General features: G+C 36.1%; 1 protein-coding gene across 4 annotated transcripts in view; it reads left to right on the forward strand.

Moving 5' to 3' along the window:
- The window catches only part of LOC105060696 (calcium-transporting ATPase 10, plasma membrane-type), a 37,920-nt gene extending 19,756 nt beyond the window's left edge, over positions 1 to 18,164 (forward strand). For 3 of the 4 annotated variants that reach the window (XM_010944499.4, XM_029260611.2, XM_073247286.1), the window contains exons 5-10: positions 13,617 to 13,671; positions 13,780 to 15,731; positions 15,825 to 15,983; positions 16,448 to 16,619; positions 16,711 to 17,009; positions 17,542 to 18,164. In XM_010944499.4, coding sequence (XP_010942801.1) covers positions 13,617 to 13,671; positions 13,780 to 15,731; positions 15,825 to 15,983; positions 16,448 to 16,619; positions 16,711 to 17,009; positions 17,542 to 17,790 — 2,886 coding nt within the window. In that variant the 3' untranslated portion in view covers positions 17,791 to 18,164. Of the gene's footprint in view, positions 1 to 8,631; positions 9,198 to 13,616; positions 13,672 to 13,779; positions 15,732 to 15,824; positions 15,984 to 16,447; positions 16,620 to 16,710; positions 17,010 to 17,541 lie in introns of those variants that run through there. The other variant, XM_010944503.4, reaches the window with a different exon arrangement.
- The last annotated feature ends 4,023 nt before the right edge of the window (positions 18,165 to 22,187 follow it).

Below are 22,187 nucleotides of genomic sequence, written 5' to 3' on the forward strand. Positions count from 1 at the left end.
CTCGCCACCTACGCACCCCCGTGGTTCCCACTCCCATCGGCTTACCCCTCCAACCCCCCTCTCCTGTGCCCGGGGCTTCTGCCCCACCCCAACACACCCCCGCCTGCTTTGGCGCTGGTGGGTTGTGCGCTGGCGCCCCCTCGCCCGCACCCCCATGTGCCCCCACAGTTGAAGATGGAGGCCCAAGGGGTGGCGGTGGGGACCGCAGGTGCGTGCAGAGTTGGGGTGGAGGCTGAGGGCAGAGGATTGACGACATCGAGCCACCAGTAGAGTACTTAAAGCATCAGATCTTCCTTAAGTCGGCTAGAGAGGTCGGAGGGCTCTACGATGGTGGTGGTGGAATCAATTGGGTGGCGGCGACAGCAATGCAGGGCATGGCCGGTGATGCAAAGGTGGAGGAGGATGACGACCGCGATGCCAGTGAAGAGGAAGAAAAGGGCGAGAACCACAGCCATGACGACGGCCTAGAGGACGAAGGGGAGAATGCGGGCGCCGCCTTTGGGCTTCGTCAGTGGCTGGTGTGAGTGCATCGCGATAGAGGGAGAAGAACTGATTCACCGCAATATCATTACTATCTCTTAGGCATAGCACATCAAAATTAAATCTTCATCCATCTTCTATGTTTGAACTTATTACATAAGCTTCACCACTCCTCAAAAATCCAATATGCCTAGAATTAATTTGAGTTAACCTTCGATTTACCTTTCAATCATTTAAACAACTTTCAAACCAATTTTTCTTTGTAAAGAAATTAACATCAAAATCAGCAAAGTTATCATGTCCTTTATCCGTATAGATTTAGTATTTCAATGTCATCAAATATACCTAACATAATATATCAATACCTCCCACTTCATTTTAGGGTCAACACTTCTCGTACTCGGGTCAACCTTGCTGATTGAAATCTAAGATATAACTCATCAATTCTATTATAGACATCATATGCCACTTATGCATAAATTTCATCATAATACCTATTGATTTGAAATCAAATTATTGAATCCTTTCTTTTATATCGATCGTGTTCCTCATGATCTTAGCCTCAAGTTCAAATATCACTAAAGTCACAATCCCGAATAATGATAACCTTAAGCTCAAATACCACTTAAGTCATATTTTCTAGTGATCATAACCTAAATTTTATATCATTCTATCACGTCCTTAATGATCATAATCTTATGCTCTGATATTATCCATTATACTCCACTCGATCACATCCTATTGATCATACATAAAGTTTTGATATCACTTTATAATCTCAATGATCTTAAACCTAAGCTCTGATATTATTCTATCATATCCTAATCATTTATATCATTTATATCATAATCTCCAATGATTATAACCTAAGCTCTGATACCATAAAATATCACGCCCCAAATCCGGGACATAACACGGCCATGCTACCGAGGGATAGAACCCACGATAACACGAAGCCAATCCATCATAATCATCTAAAATCTGTCAAATAAAAAAAAATTTAATTCTATTATTCATCAAATAATCGAATCAATATTGGTTCAGAGTATCTAAATCCAAAAATAAGTACTAACCCGAATCTCAACATTCATAAATAACTACAAATTCATGATTATAAAATAAATTAAACTTCTGCTATCAAATTTTTAAGTTTGCTATGCCGATCTTCAAGCTTGGATTCCTTTTTGCCGATCCTAACCTTATTTCTCTGTTCAAACAAAAAGAAAACAAAAAGAATATGAGCTACACTAGCCCAGTAAGTAGAACTTGCGCTTTCTTATCGGATCAAACATAAATTTTTCATGATAATGTAATATTTAGAAAATAGCAGGTAATATAAAATAAAGCATTTCATAGAGTATAAAACAAAATAAGTTATAAACTCATCATGCATGCATAAATCATGTATATTTTACAATCATGAATCGTAAATCATTTTCATCATGTATTCATGTCATGTTTCAAAATATTACTCACAGATATTCGTGCTAAGATCACTATTATACCCGTGATAGGGCCATGTTTCTTAATCGACAGAGTTCTTAATTCATGTGCCAACTTTATACCCGCTGGCAGGGCCATATTTCGTGTGGATGCTAGCTCCGGATGTCGACCTTCCCGAAGGATTTCATTCATAGCTATCTGAGAGCCTTTGAAATCATTTTATCTTTTTCTTAAAACATACATATACATAAATAGAAAAATAATGAAATTCATGCTTCATAATCATGCCATTTTTATAAGACATATTCATGAAATCAATGCTCATAATAAAACATGCTTTTTCATATCACATATACCGATCCTTATTTTATGAAAAATTATGATTTTATCAATAGCAATTCTTTACATAAAAGCATGATCATTTAAAAATAAATAAGGAGCATAAAATCCACTTACCTCGATCATCTGGGATCTTTCAATCTTCCTTAAAAGAATCGGACAGTCCTATTTAAAATATTAAATCATCAATAAATTTTATTTTATATATTTAATAAAATTACACAATATAAAGAAATGATCGATTTGATGATCAGTCCACTAAATCTCTCCCTTTGGCTCTAAACCGATTTAAAGTCATAGGTCCCTAGGAGTGGAGAAGATAGCCTAACAAGGGATTCATAGGATTTTTTGGAGAGAGAAATTTTTTTTTAGAGAGAGAAAGTAGAGAGAGAACGAATTCAATTCTAGAGAGAGAAAGACTTTAGAGAGGGATGAGAGAAACTTTTTTTTTATTTTTATTTTTATTCTTATTATTTTATAAATATATATTTTTCTTTTCTTTTCTTTTTCTTCTTTTTTTTTCTTTATTATTATTATTATTATTATTATTATTATATGATTATATATTTTTCTTTTCTTTTCTTTTCTTTTTCTTCTTCTTCTTCTTCTTCTTCTTCTTTCCTTTTCTTTTTCTTTTTCTTTTCTTTTTCTTTTTCTTTTTCTTTTTCCTTTTCCTTTTCTTTTTCTTTTTCTTTTCCTTTTCTTTTCTTTTTCTTTTTTTTTTGTTTACTGGGCTTAGTGGGCCGGGTTATCACATTTAAAATGTCACGCTCCAAATCCGGGACATGACACGACCATGCTACCGAGGGATAGAATCCACGATAACACGAAGCCAATCCATCATAATCATCTAAAATATGTCAAATAAAAAAATTTTTAATTCTATTATTCATCAAATAATCGAACCAATATTGGTTCAGAGCATCTAAATCCAAAAGCAAGTACTAATCTGAATCTCAACATTCATAAATAACTATAAATTTATGATTATAAAATAAATTAAACTTCTGCTGCCAAATTTTCAAGTTTGCTATACCGATTTTCAAGCTTGGATTCCTTTTTGCCGATCCTAACCTTATTTCTCTATTCAAACAAAAAGAATATGAGCTACACTAGCCCAATAAGTAGAACTTGCGCTTCCTTATCGGATCAAACATAAGTTTTTTATGATAATGCATTATTTAGAAAATAGCAGGTAATACAAAATAAAGCATTTCATAGAGTATATAACAAAACAAGTTATAAACTCATCATGCGTGCATAAATCATGTATATTTTACAATCATGAATCGTAAATCATTTTCATCATGTATTCATGTCATGTTTCAAAACATTACTCACAGATATTCGTGCTAAGGTCACTATTATACCCGTGACAGGGCCATGTTTCTTAATCGACAGAGTTCTTAATTCATGTGCCAACTTTATACCCGCTGGCAGGGCCATGTTTCGTGTGGATGCTAGCTCCGGATGTCGACCTTCCCGAAGGAATTCATTCATAGCTATCTGAGAGCCTTTGAAATCATTTTATCTTTTTCTTAAAACATACATATACATAAATAAAAAAATAATGAAATTCATGCTTCATAATCATGCTATTTTTATAAGACATATTCATGAAATCAATGCTCATAATAAAATATGCTTTTTCATATCACATATGCCGATCCTTATTTTATGAAAAATTATGATTTTATCAATAGCAATTCTTTACATAAAAGCATGATCATTTAAAAATAAATAAGGAGCATAAAATCCACTTACCTCGATCGTCTGGGATTTTTTAATCTTCCTTAAAAGAATCGGACAGTCCTATTTAAAATATTAAATCATCAATAAATTTTATTTCATATATTTAATAAAATTACACAATATAAAGAAATGACTGATTTGATGATCAGTCCACTAAATCTCTCCCTTCGGCTCTAAACCAATTTAAAGTCATAGGTCCCTAGGAGTGGAGAAGATAGCCTAATAAGGGATTCATAAAATTTCTTGGAGAGAGAATTTTTTTTAGAGAGAGAAAGTAGAGAGAGAACGAATCCAATTCTAGAGAGAGAAAGACTTTAGAGAGGGATGAGAGAAACTTTTTTATTTTATTTTTATTTTTATTATTTTATAAATATATATTTTGCTTTTCTTTTCTTTTTCTTCTTTTCTTTTTATTATTATTATTATTATTATTATTATTATTATTATTATTACATGATTATATATTTTTCTTTTCTTTTCTTTTTCTTCTTCTTCTTTTTTTTCCTTTTCTTTTTCTTTTTCTTTTCTTTTTCTTTTTCTTTTTCTTTTTCCTTTTCCTTTTCTTTTTCTTTTTCTTTTCCTTTTCTTTTCTTTTTCTTTTTTTTTTTGTTTACTGGGCTTAGTGGGCCGGGTTATCACATTTAAAATGTCACACCCCAAATCCGGGACATAACACGGCCATGCTATCGAGGGATAGAACCCACGATAACACGAAGCCAATCCATCATAATCATCTAAAATCCGTCAAATAAAAAAAATTTCAATTCTATTATTCATCAAATAATCGAACCAATATTGGTTCAGAGCATCTAAATCCAAAAGCAAGTACTAACCCGAATCTCAATATTCATAAATAACTACAAATTTATGATTATAAAATAAATTAAACTTCTGCTGTCAAATTTTCAAGTTTGCTATGCCGATCTTCAAGCTTGAATTCCTTTTTACCGATCCTAACCTTATTTCTCTGTTCAAATAAAAAGAAAACAAAAAGAATATGAGCTACACTAGCCCAGTAAGTAGAACTTGCGCTTCCTTATCGGATCAAACATAAGTTTTTCATGATAATGCAATATTTAGAAAATAGCAGGTAATACAAAATAAAGCATTTCATAAAGCATATAACAAAACAAGTTATAAACTCATCATGCATGCATAAATCATGTATATTTTACAATCATGAATCGTAAATCATTTTCATCATGTATTCATGTCATGTTTCAAAATATTACTCATAGATATTCGTGCTAAGGTCACTATTATACTCGTGACAGGGTCATGTTTCTTAATCGACAGAGTTCTTAATTCATGTGCCAACTTTATACCCGCTGGCAGGGCCATGTTTCGTGTGGATGCTAGCTCTGGATGTCGACCTTCCCGAAGGAATTCATTCATAGCTATCTGAGAGCCTTTGAAATCGTTTTATCTTTTTCTTAAAATATACATATACATAAATAGAAAAACAATAAAATTCATACTTCATAATCATGCTATTTTTATAAGGCATATTCATGAAATCAATGCTCATAATAAAACATGCTTTTTCATATCACATATGCCGATCCTTATTTTATGAAAAATTATGATTTTATCAATAGCAATTCTTTACATAAAAGCATGATCATTTAAAAATAAATAAGGAACATAAAATCCACTTACCTCGATCGTCTGGGACCTTTTAATCTTCCTTAAAAGAATCGGACAGTCCTATTTAAAATATTAAATCATCAATAAATTTTATTTCATATATTTAATAAAATTACACAATATAAAGAAATGACCGATTTGATGATCAGTCCACTAAATCTCTCCCTTCGGCTCTAAACCGATTTAAAGTCATAGGTCCCTAAGAGTGGAGAAGATAGCCTAATAAGGGATTCATAAGATTTCTTGGAGAGAGAATTTTTTTTTAGAGAGAGAAAGTAGAGAGAGAACGAATCCAATTCTAGAGAGAGAAAGACTTTAGAGAGGGATGAGAGAAACTTTTTTTTTTTTTATTCTTATTATTTTATAAATATATATTTTTCTTTTCTTTTCTTTTTCTTCTTTTCTTTTCTTTATTATTATTATTATTATTATTATTATTATTATATGATTATATATTTTTCTTATCTTTTCTTTTTCTTCTTCTTCTTCTTTTTTTTCCTTTTCTTTTTCTTTTTCTTTTCTTTTTCTTTTTCTTTTTCTTTTTCTTTTTCCTTTTTCTTTTCTTTTCTTTTTCTTTTCCTTTTCTTTTCTTTTCTTTTTCTTTTTTTTTTTTTTTTTTTTTTGTTTACTGGACTTAGTGGGCGAGGTTATCACAGTATAACTATACCCTATTGTGCCCAAGAGAACAGAATTTGTTGGTTAAAATATAAGACATATCACTCTTAGATTGTGGAGCTAGACAGATGAGGAATTTGCCTGTTGTGGCTGGTGGTACATGTATGGTTGCCAAAAAAACTATTGTTTTCATAGTCACTTTTGAAACGGCGAGGATTGGTGGAGTAATGACAATTCAACGAGTTCACCAACAGTTATAGCTGAAGCAATTTTAGTTTTTATTCAGATTGAGTGCACAGCAAATTAGCAATTATAAATTCTTCCAAACGTTAGTTCAAACTTTAGGATTTAATTTAACAGTTCATATTTCTACATAATAGTCTGCTGTTTAAAGTGGTTAAAACAACAGTTCAAGCAAAGGTATAGCCAATTCTCATAAAGGAGACAACATCCTCAACAAAGACTCTGAGAGATTCAGTTATGAAAGTATAACCTATGACAGTTAGACGTTGCGACCTTTATTCTTCGTTACGACTTGCGACTCTATTCCTTTGCACCTTCTGGCCGATCAAAGGAGTCTGAAGTATGAGATATTTTCTCATCATAAATTAAAATATATATTATAAAAATATTTTTTATTAGCAACGGTAAATCAACCATCACTAATAGAGATATTTATTGATGAATAATTACGATCGAAAAGAACACCATCGTTAAAAGAGCGAAGATCTATTAGCGATGGACTATTTTATTATTAACGGTGACGGCAGAGCCGTTGCTGTAACTCTTAAATTTTAAATATTTATTTATTTAATCTTAATTAGTGATTAACGATGACTTTAGCGATACAGCACATGTCATTGCTAATACAGAACCCTAAAATCCTCCCATTTCTGATCGATTTTTTTTCACTGCGCCTCCACGTTCCCCATTCTTCTCCCGCCTTCGATCTCCCTTCATCCACCGCCGCACTGCCCCACACCGCCATCCCCATGCTAGATCTACCGTCCTCGCACGGGATCTGTCGTCTCCACGTCGGATCCATCGTCCCCATGGCCCCACTCCCTTTCTTCCCCGCCTCCCTCGTTCTTTTCCCACCGCGCCATCGGAAGCCTGTCGGAGCCCCCGTCCCTATACTCCAGTCCCTGCGCCATCATCATCATGTCGGATCTGCCATCCCCATGACAGATCCACTGTCTCTCGTGCCAGATCCACTGTCCACGCGCTGGATCCACCGTCCCCACACCCTCGCCATCCTCCCTTGCTGTTCTCTCCTCTTCTTCCCATCCCCCGGTGAATATTAGCGACGGTGGCGGCGGTGACAATGACGGAGCTGTCGCCACGTACCGTTCTCTTTTCTTTCAATTTTTTATATTTATATTTAAATTTATGATGTTTATTTAAATTAATGGTGTTTAAATTTAATTTGTATATGAGACGCGCATCTTGGCCCTCCCCATTTGCAATGCTGCTCGATATTTTAGAACCCCCGAGATGGGATTTGCTTAGATGCTCTACTGGGATAGTAAGGGGTATTGCCTCCATGGATGCCCTAGCTTGACCCATTGGTACGGGATGCGCGACCCGACTACCTTGGGCGGAGCCACGTTAGTGTCGACGACTGCCACATAAAATTTTTGGTGCGAGAAAGACATCAAAAATCGGTGAAGGGTAACATTAAAATAGTTCAGAAAGTTCGGAGATTAAAACTTAGATTTTTATAGTTTAGGGATCATTTAAGAAAATCCGATATAGTTTAAGGACTACAGATATAATTTATTTCTTTTTTTTTTTCTGTTACGTGTGGGGGATATAATAGACTTTCTTGTTTTTATTTTTTTGTTTTTAAGAGAAAGGAAGGGATTCATCTATCCTATAAGTATTTAGATCTATTATTTTGGAGATACATCATTCAAGAATCGAATCCAAAATTCCTAATCTTTTAATTAGATAGGTGCACTTGGATATATCCCAATTGGTTGATATAAAAGACATTGTGAACTAATGTCTTTGACTTAACCAATATAAAATATCTTGCTCAAACAAGGAAACCAACCCTACTCCCATGCATAGGCCTACATGACATGGTCATGGTATAAAAAAGATACACTAAAGGGGCAAAAGAAACATAAAAGGAAGCAAGCCACATACTTCCACACAATTAAGGGACAATTGGCAAAGACAAAGCAAGTTTACATACACCATCATTAAGCTCAAAACTGCGCATGTCTTATTCTTTTTTCCTTTTTTTTTGCCATTTTCTTTTTGACTGTCAGTTTTGACCCCCATTTCCCGGTCTGTTTCCAAAATCCAAGGACATATTGCCACTGACGCTTCCTTCCAACTTATTTCGGATCCCATCTCCTCCTTCCTCCTCTCTCTATCTCTCTCCCCCCCCCCCCCCACTCTCTGCTCTCCCCTGTTCCAAAGTTTCCTCTTTTTCTCCCCTCTTCCCAACCACATGCCATGAGGCTTCTCATTTTCCCCTTCCCACCAACTCGTCAATCCAACCACAACTTCGAGGAATAACTATAAGCCGTGGGGACGTCGCTTCGACAGCATCCACATGGAAGCTTCTGCCAAGAAGCCATTTTGCTGCCGTTCCACGCGCTTTGTCCATCTTTCTTGGAACCCCTTGTGAAAAGAGAGAGAAAGAGCTCGTCCAAACCGTCTACAAGAGCCTAACAAGGCCCGGGAGGTGGAAGGGTGGAAGAAAGATTGGATTTTGGGAAGGTAGAGCAGAAATGGAGAGCTATCTGAACCAGAATTTTGGTGGGGTGAAGTCCAAGAACTCGTCGGCCGAGACCCTCGAGCGATGGCGGAATCTCTGCGGCGTCGTCAAGAACCCGAAGCGCCGGTTCCGCTTCACCGCCAACCTCTCCAAGCGCTACGAGGCGGCCGCCATGAAGAAAACCAACAAGGTTTGAATCCTGCCTGTCCCCTGTGCTGAATTTGTCTGGTGTTGGATGGGTAGGTTGGTGAATTTGCCATGAATTTTTTAGTACTTCATTTGCTAGATTTTGTTGGATATTGGTTTGGAACTCGATCCCATTTATGCGTAAATTGTTGCGTGGATGCATCGAGACAATGAAAACAAATTGGCAGATTGGAGTCCACTCTCATATTGGAAGGTTGGGAGTTGTATGAGATGGTGGTGATCATCTTGTCTCGGCTTAGGCACTGATCTGCAGGCTGATTAACATTATCTCTTGGGTTCTGATCTTTGACTTACAATTAATTTTCTTTGAATTTATATGAAATATTTTCTTAACAATTCATTCATGATTGGAAATTGAGCTTTGCTATCTACAGTTTCCATTCAGTCTGCAAAGCATGCAATTGGTAGAATTAAAAATGAAACAGTGGGAGGAAATTGTGGTAAGTGATGGAAACTAATAAACAAGCAGATGAAATTAAAGCTACAATCACATCAAGATAGAGAGAAAATCATGGGTGCCTGTTAAATTATGTAGCACCATTTTATCATCTTCTCTTAAGCTGATTAGATATGGCATGGGGATAGTCACCCTCTCATGTATAAAATGACACCTGAAATTTCCTCTTTCAATGATTTCTCCAGAGGATGCTGAAAGATTGAAAATACAATGCAAGAAATATTTGAAAAATAAAGTGTGGTAGAGGGATTTTTTTTTTTTGGGTGGGGTGTGGTGGGAGGCATCCCACAAAATTTTGGGGGGTGGGTGGGTGTTATTTTTCCAAATGCCCCAAAACAGCAATAAATAGCCTTATTTGGATAAGTCCCCAAAACTGGACTTATTCAGATAATTCTATCTTGCCAAATTGGCGGAATAGAATTATCCCATGGGATAGGAGAAACTTATCCTCTCGAATTATAATGTTGCCCCTATCTTCTCTTTAAACATACCAAAAAAGGGATAGGGCAATTTTGTCCTTTCATAAATCTATATCATCATGAAAACTGATGCACTCACTTACCAGTTATCTCTTCAACCAAAAGCATAGAATAGCTATCCCAAGGAATAGCCTATCCCTTTAATATTAGAAGGGATATCCCTCCAAAAGTTATCCCTTCTACCAAATGTTGCCTTTCTTTCTTTCTTCCTAACTCATTTTACCTTGCATTCTATCTCTTCCCTAGTTTTCTTCTCTCTCTCATCCTACTTGTATTGTGCAATTCTAAGGCCTTGCATTCCCAATTATGCCTCTCCCTCCATGTGTGTATGCTACTTTCTATATTAAGGTGTTGCAATCAACAGATGAAAATGTGAACTGTTGCACAAGGGAATGCTTTGATTATTGTGATGAAATATTATTCTCATATCAGACCAAGTTAAAGTTCTCCTCCACAAATTCTTGACAGTTTGCAATTGCACTCCCAAGACAGATCTATCCTGCAGAAGTAGTTGAAAAACCAAAGTAAATGTTTCCCACTTAATGTCTTCAGCCATATATATATCTATGCGTATTACCAGTTTGATTACAAGGACACCTAAAAGGCTCTCTTAGATATGAAAAAAAGAAAATCTTATTGTTGTCAACTGTTCCTTATCAAATTGGTGATAAATCTACTAATAAAACCAACACATGCAGTATTTCCAGTGTTGCAATCGCCACAGCTTATGATTTCGGGGATCGCCTTTTCCTTTACTTGAATTAGTTTATTTAACACTGACCTGACAGTCAGTTTCCAGAGGTTCAAAGGCTTACATCCTGAGTTGGTTCCCATGTTAGATGCAATGCAGTGGGTTGTATTGTTCTTAGAGTGGTGGGGGTTCTACCACTCATAAAGGAAAAGAAAAAGGGACTTGCAATGATAAATAAGATGATATCCAATGGATTTTACATTGTTCATATTGAACAACTCAAGCTCTAAGTGCCTTATAAATAAGTGACCAATGAAATCCATTGAGAAATTTAACTAATGTATTATAATGACCAACAAAGTTCTTTGTACCAACAGCATGAAGTCAAAACTATCGGACCATTTTCTCAGAGTTTGCTGTAGGTTTGTACATAATCTACCTTACCATGAAAATTATATGCAGTTGCTTTTGACTTTCAGATAATTAGGATGCCTACGATGCGAAAACTTTTGGATGGTTCATCATATATTTTCCTGCAAACTTCGCACAATTGTTCAAGTTTGCCATGCGTGCTTTGGTCAAGCTTGATTGTACTCAACAAGTTGACATTTTATTATAGGTCAGAAATTAAAGTCGTTCTATTACTTTGCAGCAACCTCTTTTGTTCATTCAACAATTTAAGTTACCTTCTAGTAAGTATTTTCTTACCATCCACCTATTTAACCTGCAGCTTATATTTTGTGATTCCCTTGTTGGTTTCCATCTCCTTCTTTCATGTGTTCTTTTTTTGGTAATATTTTTCTTGTTCATCAGCCTGGCCTACTTGAGTCTTTGTAGTTCAGATGCATCTGTGACCTGCTTATTTAATAGGAAAGTAGCTTCAAAAAGCTTAAATTGTCTCCAAGATATCCTTGACTGATCTATAAGTGAGTATTCTTCAACAAATAGTTCCTCAAGCTATATATTTTCAGTGTTGGTTCACCAACATCATGTGCTTTATTTCTTCTTCCTGTATTCCTGGCCAGTCATTTTTATGCACCACTGGTGAAGATACTAAAGTGCACTTGATAGTTCATCATGTGGTTTTCATTGGACTTCTTTGAGTTTTTCAAAACTGTGCTTATCAAGAAGGAAAAATTCTCGCAGCAATGTTCTTATTTTCAGGAGCCCACATATATATTTCTCATCTCGATGATACTTTGTCATAAAAGTCAAAACTCATCCTTTAGGAATGTTTCTGGAGAATTTGATCAAAACCTGTTAATTAAATAGCAAGAGGTATGGAATTCCTCTCTTCAAATTGACATGGGCAACTTGTCTATTAATATAGTGCTTTTAACTCTTCATTATGATGTAGCACATCTTTCTAACTATGCCATTGTGTTGCAAGGTTTTCTATGACATATTTCCAAATTTCTGACAGCAGCTTTCATGGTCATTAGTACTGTACTCCTCCAGCAATCAGAAATCTGCAAATTTTTAGCATCCAAATTATAGACTCTGTGGAACCTTCCCTTGGCCTTCATCTTAGCCAAATAATTAAACATATTACACTTTAATTGCACATAAATGCTCTATGCCTGCTTTAGTTTTGATTTAAAAGCTTAGGTTTGGGCTTTGGTCATGGCGACAGGAAGTGATAGGAACAACAATAATAAACTTAGTGATCAACACGTTGAAATGTTCCATCAGCTTGAACAAGAAATTAGCAACATGAGAGCTTTACTACTTAGATGGGATGAATTATTCAGAACAAGGAGAAGAAGCATGCAAGCACCTATAGATCAAGTTGTTGTACATGTTCAAGTTAAAATTGCTTGTTGAGCTTAGGACCTTTTACATCATTATAGTGATGTAAGGAGTATATTGTCACCTGGTCTCTTCAGAGATCATGTAATTCACAAAAGAGCAACAAATTTGCCATCTTTATGTCATGGGAGGATGACAATGAACTCAAGAGGTGTGGTATAATTTGGAATGTTGATTTGTCATGCTACTGTCAAGTGTTTGAAGGTTAATGAAATTCCCAATGTGAAAGCTGAACTAGAAAGGATTCCAACATTCCTTTTGTTCATTCATCTGATACTGTGAATGGAAAAAGGGCCAGCATGCATACTCTTGCTGATAAAAGAAGTTTTATCATTGCAATAAAAACAAATCCTAGAATCAACCATAATAGAAGAAGCATTTTGGTATAATTTAGAGTTTTTATATAAGTTGTGTAAGACTAAAATGATTCACAATTTTACTTCTTATGGTATGGCTTCATGGCTGAAAGTGGACTTCTTCGAATCCTTAGTGATGACTCTTTGGTTGTAGTGACTCCACCATCATCTTTTACCTTGGTAATCATTCTGATACTTAAAATTTCTGGTTAAACTCTCAATCCCTTAAACCATTCTTTTTGTTAAACATTTACTATATTTTCAACCCTTTGAAGTCTTGATATGATGCCAAATATATTTAATTTGTTTTCCCCAGCCCTCAAACACCCTGATTTCAACTTTAGACGTAAAAATTCAGTAAAACTCAAACCCTAGTTCCCATCATCCATCTTTATTCAAAAATTGTAGCATCATTAGCCCTAATTAGCAGACCATATGCTTTAGTCCTGCACCATTCACTGTCAATATTAACAAGGGATCTATCTTGAACAATTACTATGATGCTATTTTCCCAGTAGATCTCTAGCAGCCTAGCACACTTGTTATTGTATGAATTAGTGGTCTTTCTTACCTTTTGCATATACTGACATAGACATATGGTGTTTTTCAGGAGAAGTTGCGGGTTGCTGTTTTGGTTTCAAAAGCTGCACTTCAGTTTATACATGGTAAAACTGTAATTTCTGTCAAGTTCTAGTCTTCAAGTTGAAGAATGTGTCATATTTCCTTAGTTTCATATAAAAGTCTCTGTAAGTTTGGCATTGAAATGTGTTTAGGTATCACATTACATAGCGAGTATACTGTACCTGAAGAAGTCAAGGCGGCAGGCTTTCAAATTTGTGCTGATGAATTGGGTTCCATTGTTGAAGGCCATGATGTGAAGAAGTTAAAAGTGCATGGCGGTATAGATGGTATTGCAAATAAGCTTTGTACATCAACAACTAACGGACTTGTTGCTTCCGAGGATAGGTTGAAATGCAGGCAAGAGATTTATGGAATAAATAAATTTACTGAAATCCCCGTTCGAAGTTTTTGGGTATTTGTATGGGAAGCACTTCAGGACATGACTCTTATTATTCTTGCTGTGTGTGCCTTTGTATCTCTAATTGTTGGCATTTCCACAGAAGGATGGCCAAAAGGTGCACATGATGGCCTTGGTATTGTTTCAAGCATTCTTCTAGTTGTCTTTGTCACTGCAACAAGTGATTACCGGCAATCTTTACAGTTCAAGGATTTGGATAAGGAGAAGAAGAAGATATCCATACAAGTTACACGGGATGGATTCAGACAGAAGATGTCAATATATGATCTTCTTCCAGGTGACATTGTGCATCTATCAATTGGAGATCAAGTCCCTGCTGATGGGTTGTTTGTCTCCGGATTCTCTGTATTGATCGATGAATCCAGTTTAACAGGAGAGAGCGAACCTGTCATTGTAAACAATGAAAATCCTTTTCTTCTGTCCGGAACTAAGGTCCAAGATGGATCTTGTATAATGTTGGTAACAAATGTTGGTATGAGAACCCAATGGGGTAAGCTGATGGCCACGCTCAGTGAAGGAGGAGATGATGAAACTCCATTGCAGGTCAAACTGAATGGGGTGGCAACCATCATTGGGAAAATTGGTCTTTTCTTTGCAGTTGTGACATTTGCAGTGCTTGCAGAAGGCCTAATTAGACACAAAATTGTAGATGGTTCATACTTGAGCTGGTCAGGAGATGATGCATTGGAGTTGTTGGAGTTTTTTGCCATTGCTGTGACAATAGTTGTTGTTGCAGTTCCTGAAGGGCTGCCATTAGCTGTGACCTTGAGCCTTGCTTTTGCCATGAAGAAGATGATGAATGATAAAGCGCTGGTACGTCATCTTGCTGCTTGTGAAACTATGGGCTCAGCAACATCCATCTGCAGTGATAAGACAGGTACACTGACAACCAATCACATGACTGTCGTGAAGGCTTGTATTTGTGGAGATGTTAAGGAAGTACGCAATCCTGAGATGGCGAGTAGTATGGGCTCCCAACTTCCCGACATTGTAGTGAAAATTCTTCTGCAGTCTATTTTCAATAACACCAGTGGAGAAGTTGTGATCAACAGAGATGGGAAGCTCGAAATTCTTGGAACACCAACCGAAACTGCTTTGTTGGAGTTTGCCTTATCACTAGGTGGAGATTTTCAGGCAGCGCGTCAAGAATCTAAACTGGTAAAAGTGGAACCTTTCAATTCCACAAAGAAGAGAATGGGGGTGGTCATCCAACTTCCTGAAGGAGAACTCCGTGCCCATTCTAAAGGTGCTTCAGAAATTATATTGGCAGCCTGTGATAAGGTCTTAGATCCTGCAGGTAATGCTGTTCCCCTTGATGAAGCAGCTGTCCGTCATCTCAATAATACAATTGAAAGCTTTGCCAATGAAGCTCTTCGTACCTTGTGCCTTGCCTATATGGAAATTGCAAGTAATTTCTCAGCTGAGGATCGAATTCCAGTTGAAGGATATACTTGTATTGGTATTGTGGGTATTAAAGATCCTGTCCGTCCAGGTGTGAAGGAGTCAGTTGCAATCTGTAGGTCTGCTGGAATAACTGTGAGAATGGTTACCGGAGATAACATAAACACAGCAAAGGCGATTGCTTGGGAATGTGGTATTCTTACTGATGATGGAATAGCTATTGAAGGTCCAGAGTTCAGAAATAAGAGTCTAGAGGAAATGAATGATTTAATTCCAAAACTTCAGGTTCCATTTATTTTATTCCCATAATTTTCTATATACTATACTTTTGATTAGTTAATTAGTCCTCATCAACTTGCTAATATTTGAATTTACCAGGTAATGGCTAGATCTTCACCATTAGACAAACATACCTTGGTAAAACACTTGCGCACCATGTTCAATGAAGTTGTTGCTGTGACTGGTGATGGAACAAATGATGCTCCAGCACTTCATGAGGCAGATATTGGACTTGCTATGGGTATTGCAGGAACTGAGGTATTTTACCTCCCTTTTTGGTTTTTCTGTTATATATCTTGCATGGAAGCTTCCTTATATGTTAAAGCCAGAAGAGTGAAAATGCTCCAGTTATTCAGCTATTATTGTAATTGTCTGCTTTGAATCACTTATACCTTGTATCTGTTAAATGCTAGGAGCTCACTTTTGCATCCTTAAGTGTCCTTCAATTATTTTAGCACTTGTCATTTTCAAACCATGGCTTGAAGTAGGGCATGATACTGCTGATGCTTTGAATATGTTCCTCATGAATAATGAATATTTTCTATGTTTCATGTATAAAATTCACTTTACGGTGGTTCAAATTTCTCAGTAATTAGCTTTACTAAAAATGAAGCAAAATTCTCATTTATGCAACTAATTCTCACATCTTTTAGCGCACTAGTTTAGGAGGATTCTACTGAACCTCATCATCCATATGTTTTCAATTGTATTCTCATATGCAGGTGGCAAAAGAGAGTGCTGATGTCATTATTCTTGATGACAACTTTTCAACCATTGTAACTGTGGCAAGATGGGGACGTTCTGTGTACATAAATATTCAAAAGTTTGTGCAGTTCCAGTTGACTGTTAATGTGGTTGCTCTCATTGTTAATTTCTCCTCAGCCTGCTTAACAGGTAGATAATGCATCTTTAAAATGTGATTGAATATTCACATGCTTTTAATTAATCCTCATAGTTATTTTGATCTTGCTATATCTCATCATAGGAAATGCTCCTTTAACCGCTGTTCAACTTCTTTGGGTCAACATGATTATGGATACACTTGGAGCTCTTGCATTAGCAACTGAGCCACCTAACGAAGGCTTGATGAAAAGAGCTCCTGTAGGAAGGAATGGAAATTTTATCAGCAACATAATGTGGAGAAATATCCTGGGACAAGCCCTCTATCAATTTATTGTAATATGGTATCTCCAGGCAGAAGGCAAAGGGCTATTTCATCTTGAAGGCCCTGATTCTGATCTTACTCTTAATACGCTTATTTTCAATTCCTTTGTCTTTTGTCAGGTAAATCATGACACCTGTGGCTTTTCTTGGAACTTTCTTGCCTTTTTGGTTTTAGGTCTATGAGTTTTGGCCAAATTATCTTGAATAGTTAGCAAAATATATGATCCATATGCCTAGAACCTTACTCATGAAATACAAAATAGAATTTATTTTCTCTTATCAAAGTTCCATTAACAGTGTTTAAACCAAATAAACACAAATTTGAGGCGTTATTCACCTTAGACTAGATTATGAATCTTAACAGCTATTTGATAAACTATGCTTTTAGCTTTTGCCCTAAATATATACCTCATAGTAATTACATCACTTGAAACTTGAACATGGTGTAGATGGACATGAGAATAGCTGAGTTGTTGCCCTGACTGGAAGATACTATATGTGCATCATCTTAAATGTTCCCCATTTACTCAAAGAATATATTTATATTATTATTTTTAGTGCATGCATTTAGTTAGTAATGGCTGGCAAGTGGTTCTTGATGGATTAAAAAAAGACACTTAAATTACACTGATTTCTTGAGCTTCTTGTGCAGGTTTTCAATGAGATTAGCTCTAGAGATATGGAGAAAATAGATGTGTTTCATGGCATGTTGGAGAACTATGTGTTTGTGGCTGTCATTACTAGCACCATTATCTTCCAATTTGTTATCGTTCAATTCCTTGGGGATTTTGCCAGCACAACTCCACTTACATTCAAGCAGTGGCTTTTTACTGTGTTCATTGGTTTTGTTGGTATGCCTATTGCTGCTGCCATCAAAATGATTCCTGTGGGATCCAAGTGAAAGATTGACATTGACAAAAAACCAGTGCCTGCAAAGGTGTTTTCATGTTTTCAAGGCCTTTTCAGATAACTAGCTCTATGGGCTTCTAGATGACTGGGGTACTAGAGATGATTAAAGAAGCAAGTCATGTCGAAAGGCCATGACAAACAAAGAAAATAATCTGCTCATAATTTTGAGCTTGTCTTAACGATCTTTTATGAAATACCATATCATCTGAACTCATTTTGTACTGGACTTGGGCCTAGAGAGCTGACAATCTTAGGTTATTAAGCAGCCATTCAGAAAAGAAGGCTAAAATTTCCTTAAAAGATCCATTCTTTTCTATTGTTAAGCGATGAATTTTGAACTTGTAAAAAGGCCGCATTTTTCCTCCATGTGTTTTTTTGATTTGCTCTCCAATTGTGTATCTGCTTGAAAAGGAACCAATGACAGAATCCTGTCAATTGATCTCCTATCAATTATTGTGCTTTCTCAGAATCCTGTTAATTGATCTCCTATCAATTATTGTGCTTTCTCACTTCCCTTCCTCTGTTTTTCTTTGTATAATAATTTACTTGTGCTCACACCACTTCAACTTTTATGCTTTTATATGTTCTTACGCTTCAGGGTTATAGCTGAGAGATGAATCAATAAGAGTGAGAATTCTGATTTGCATGATGTGCCATTCAGCATGTTTTATTTGGTGTTACCATATCTTTGGCACACATTGACTTAATTTGTGCTTTACATCAAGGCAGATTTGTTGTAGCAGATTGAGGATTGAGTATACTAGAGTAGACATAGAAGTCGTGCAGAAAGTTAACTAATTTGTTGTATCATAAGCAAGATTAGAATAACCTAATTTTATTGAGCATAGCAATGAGGTATATATATACACATCATTTGTACAAATTTAGTATGTTTATAAAATTAATTCAGGATGTACACAAATCTTATAAATCAATATTTCAAATTATATTAGATCCTGTAAATCCGTTCATGACAAACCTGCCCAAGTTAACCAAGTAAATGTGAAAAGTGTGCTGATAATTGTGAGAAGTTTGAACAAGCTTTAGGATTCTTATTAGATCCTATAAATCAATTTATGACTGGGCTGTTCAAATCGACCAAATAATCATGGTAATTATGCAGGTAAATGTACAAGGTTTGAAGAATTTTTAGAATTCTATCAATGCAAAGTTTGAAGAATCTTTAGGATTCCATTACTCCCCCTCGAGTTGGAGCATAGAGATCCGTAAGTGAGAACTTGAAATGCTAAATAGAAAGGGTCTATATGATCCAGTCTATTAACATGTTAAATCTTTCCCTATTTCTCCTAGTTCTTGCAAAGTGTTCTACCTTTTAATTACCATGTACATCATGGAAAAAAAAAAAAAAGAATAGGCTTTTTGTTTTCTATATACTCATCATCTCTATTATTTTAGTGAAAGAAGCTCTTCTTATTGGACTACCTGAGTATGTTACTGGAATTCGCCTGTAAATTGTCCACGAAAGAGTTTTTTGTTTCTTCATTAGCTGGAGGTGAGATTTTTCTTTGGTTGAAATATTTTCATCTGACCCCTCTTGATTAGGTATTGGCCTTTTTTTTCTTGGTGCATAGCCTTTCTTTTATATTTAATTCCTTCATTATGTGGAGTCTAATTGGAAGACCGAGACTTATGAGTGGTCTGATAAAAGAAAATTGCTCTATGTTAGAAATATTAAAAGTCTCAACAAAATCATAGTTATGCATATGGGATTTTTTTTCTGCAAATTCATATGTCACACACGTCTCGGCTCAAACACATGTGCAGGCATGCACATGCACGTGCATGCACAGAGAGAGAGAGAGAGAGAGAGAGGAAAAAATCCTTTACATGGCACCAAGGTGCTAGTTCAGTATAACTTATGTTATTAGATTATGCAAATGAATAATGATAAATCTTCTCGTCCTACCCTGATCAGAACCTTAGTTCTTGGAAAAGAGTAATCTAATTCCTTAGCAAAGAGCAAACTGGGAATCATGATCCTGAAGCTGAAACCAATAAGCTAAATATATGTTTGCACCTATGAGGACGGAATGCTAATGAAACAGTTCGAATAGTGTAGGTGACTCTGTATAATGACCATGAGCAATGTAAGAAGGCCTGAGCAAGAAGTGGCACCAGAACAAGAAGAGCTGGTATGAAATGTCAGAGACAAGAAGCGCCAGGATTGATTCCGATCATAGTCGAAAAGAAATGGCAATGCTAACATAATGTTTGATATAAATGTTTGGTAAAATTGAATCAATAACAATCAGAGCGCAAATAGATGAGATTAGGCTTGGCAATCTTAGTTCAGGCATTGTGAAACTGAGATTTGGGTGCGGGACCGAGTTAGACATAGAAATTGCTTGTCGTATAGATTTTTTCTAATAGCTTCTCCACTTATAGGGCTAAACATGGATCGATCATGCTTGTGATTAGATTTGAATGTATTTGGATAGACATAAACATACGAGAGTATGCGACGACCTGTGCAGACATTTGTTCAGGCTCACATCGGCTATATATTAAGTAGATCTTAGATATTTTTACAAGACTAAAAAATTCAAATAATATCTTCTAGTTAGTTTTTTTGGATAAGATTTTAGATTATCACGCATTCAATATGTGAGATTATTTTTTTTTTGATTTTACCCTGTTTAAAGATGAACATCTATGACACTACTATACCATCCAAGCTAATCCTTGACAACCCAGGTATTAAAGCTGTCTCTGATATACTTTGGAGGGCTTCAAGAGAGGCAAGAGATGAAATGCTAGTTCATGAAAGGACTCAATTTATAGAAAGTTGGGAAGCTAACACTGCACTTGATTTATCTGCATAAACTACTTTAAGATATGCTCTTTAATGATACACTATTGTGGAAATTAAAGAAAAAAACCTTAGAACTGCAAGCCTTATAATGACGGTTGCTAAAAAAATAAATAAAATTGACAAGTATTCTTCCATCTACATCTAATCCAAAGACTAGCACAGGCAAAATACACCAAAGATTTTGTACTGCGCGCTTTACATGCTTGGATTGCTGGTCTTTGATAACTAATTATTAGACCCCAAAATCTTAGCTGTTAGGAAAAAGGTCAACAATGTACATCAGATCTCAACAATCCTCCTCACGTGCGACCTGGACCATTCACGTGAAGTCATAAATGAGTCAAAAAATGAGTAAAGATAAGGAGTTAAAGAATGACTGGACCATGACCATTGGCTCTGATGCTATGTTAGGTTTAAGAACATGAGCCAAATGTTATGGTAAACTGTGCAATTCATTTCAAGCTATAACATAAGACCTATATGTACATGATACATAGACACCATCATGGTGACAATACCACCAAACAATGCACTCAGAACCCCTACACCAGCAAGCTCACAAACAAGCTTTGCAATGATGTAATAGCATCTCCAGCTTTGCTGAATTATTATTATATAATAACGGTTCTTCACTCATCACAGGCCTAAAAGTGTTTGGTTGACCAAGTCAAAGTGAGGCATTCTAAAACTTTTTCCATCGGACTTGTTAGAGATTGTTGGTCTGCAGTGATGGGCAGGCCACCATTAGAAGTAAGCTTTTGTTTAGAGCCACAAGCTTCATGTATAAATTTCAGCTGCCACAGGGCAAACACCTCTGTTATCTTTTTCCCCTGTTGCTGTGCCAGAGCCAGTCAACCAGCAAGAGAGGTACCACTCACCACCAAGGTGGTACTCCACTGTATGACTGCATGAAGAAGAGGGATGTCATTGGGATTAAACAAGTCCATCTCATCCGCAGCCATCTGATCAAAGATCAGACAGTGGTGAAGGACAAGGTCCCACACCAACTTTGAAGGATGGAAGACTCACATAGGGTCGGTTTCCTTATTGAAGTAAGTTAAAAAACAGCTCACCCACATGCTATACCAGTCAACAGACCTTATAAAAAACAAAAGAAACTTGGCAGAAGGTGAGAGAAACTGAGAAGTCGACCTTTAGCCTTTCTTAATCACTGATCATCCAATACATTCATATGATGTAACCAAAGTGAAGCCTGAGATGGTTAAGTTGGAATTGGCAATCGGTCTTTGAACCGGATATAGATTGGGAATCCAACTCAACCAGCAATGAGTTAAATCAAGTTTAATAGGTTAAACCCTGCCATCCCCAGGTTAGATGAACCAACCTTACATGGACTATTTATAAAAAAGATGTAAACTGGTAACCAAAAGTTGAAGCTCCATGGAATTGTGCAATCATCATATGGATAATATGTCCAATGTTTTGAAAGGTGGTACAAGTGGACTTTTTTTTAGCTTTGGAGAGAGGTATCCATATCTCGTAATTCTATAAAGTTGAGTCCTTTTTGTATAGCTTTCTTTTTTTTTCCGGTAGAC

The sequence above is a fragment of the Elaeis guineensis genome, chromosome 13, assembly GCF_000442705.2.
Source record: "Elaeis guineensis isolate ETL-2024a chromosome 13, EG11, whole genome shotgun sequence".
Lineage (NCBI taxonomy): Eukaryota > Viridiplantae > Streptophyta > Magnoliopsida > Arecales > Arecaceae > Elaeis > Elaeis guineensis.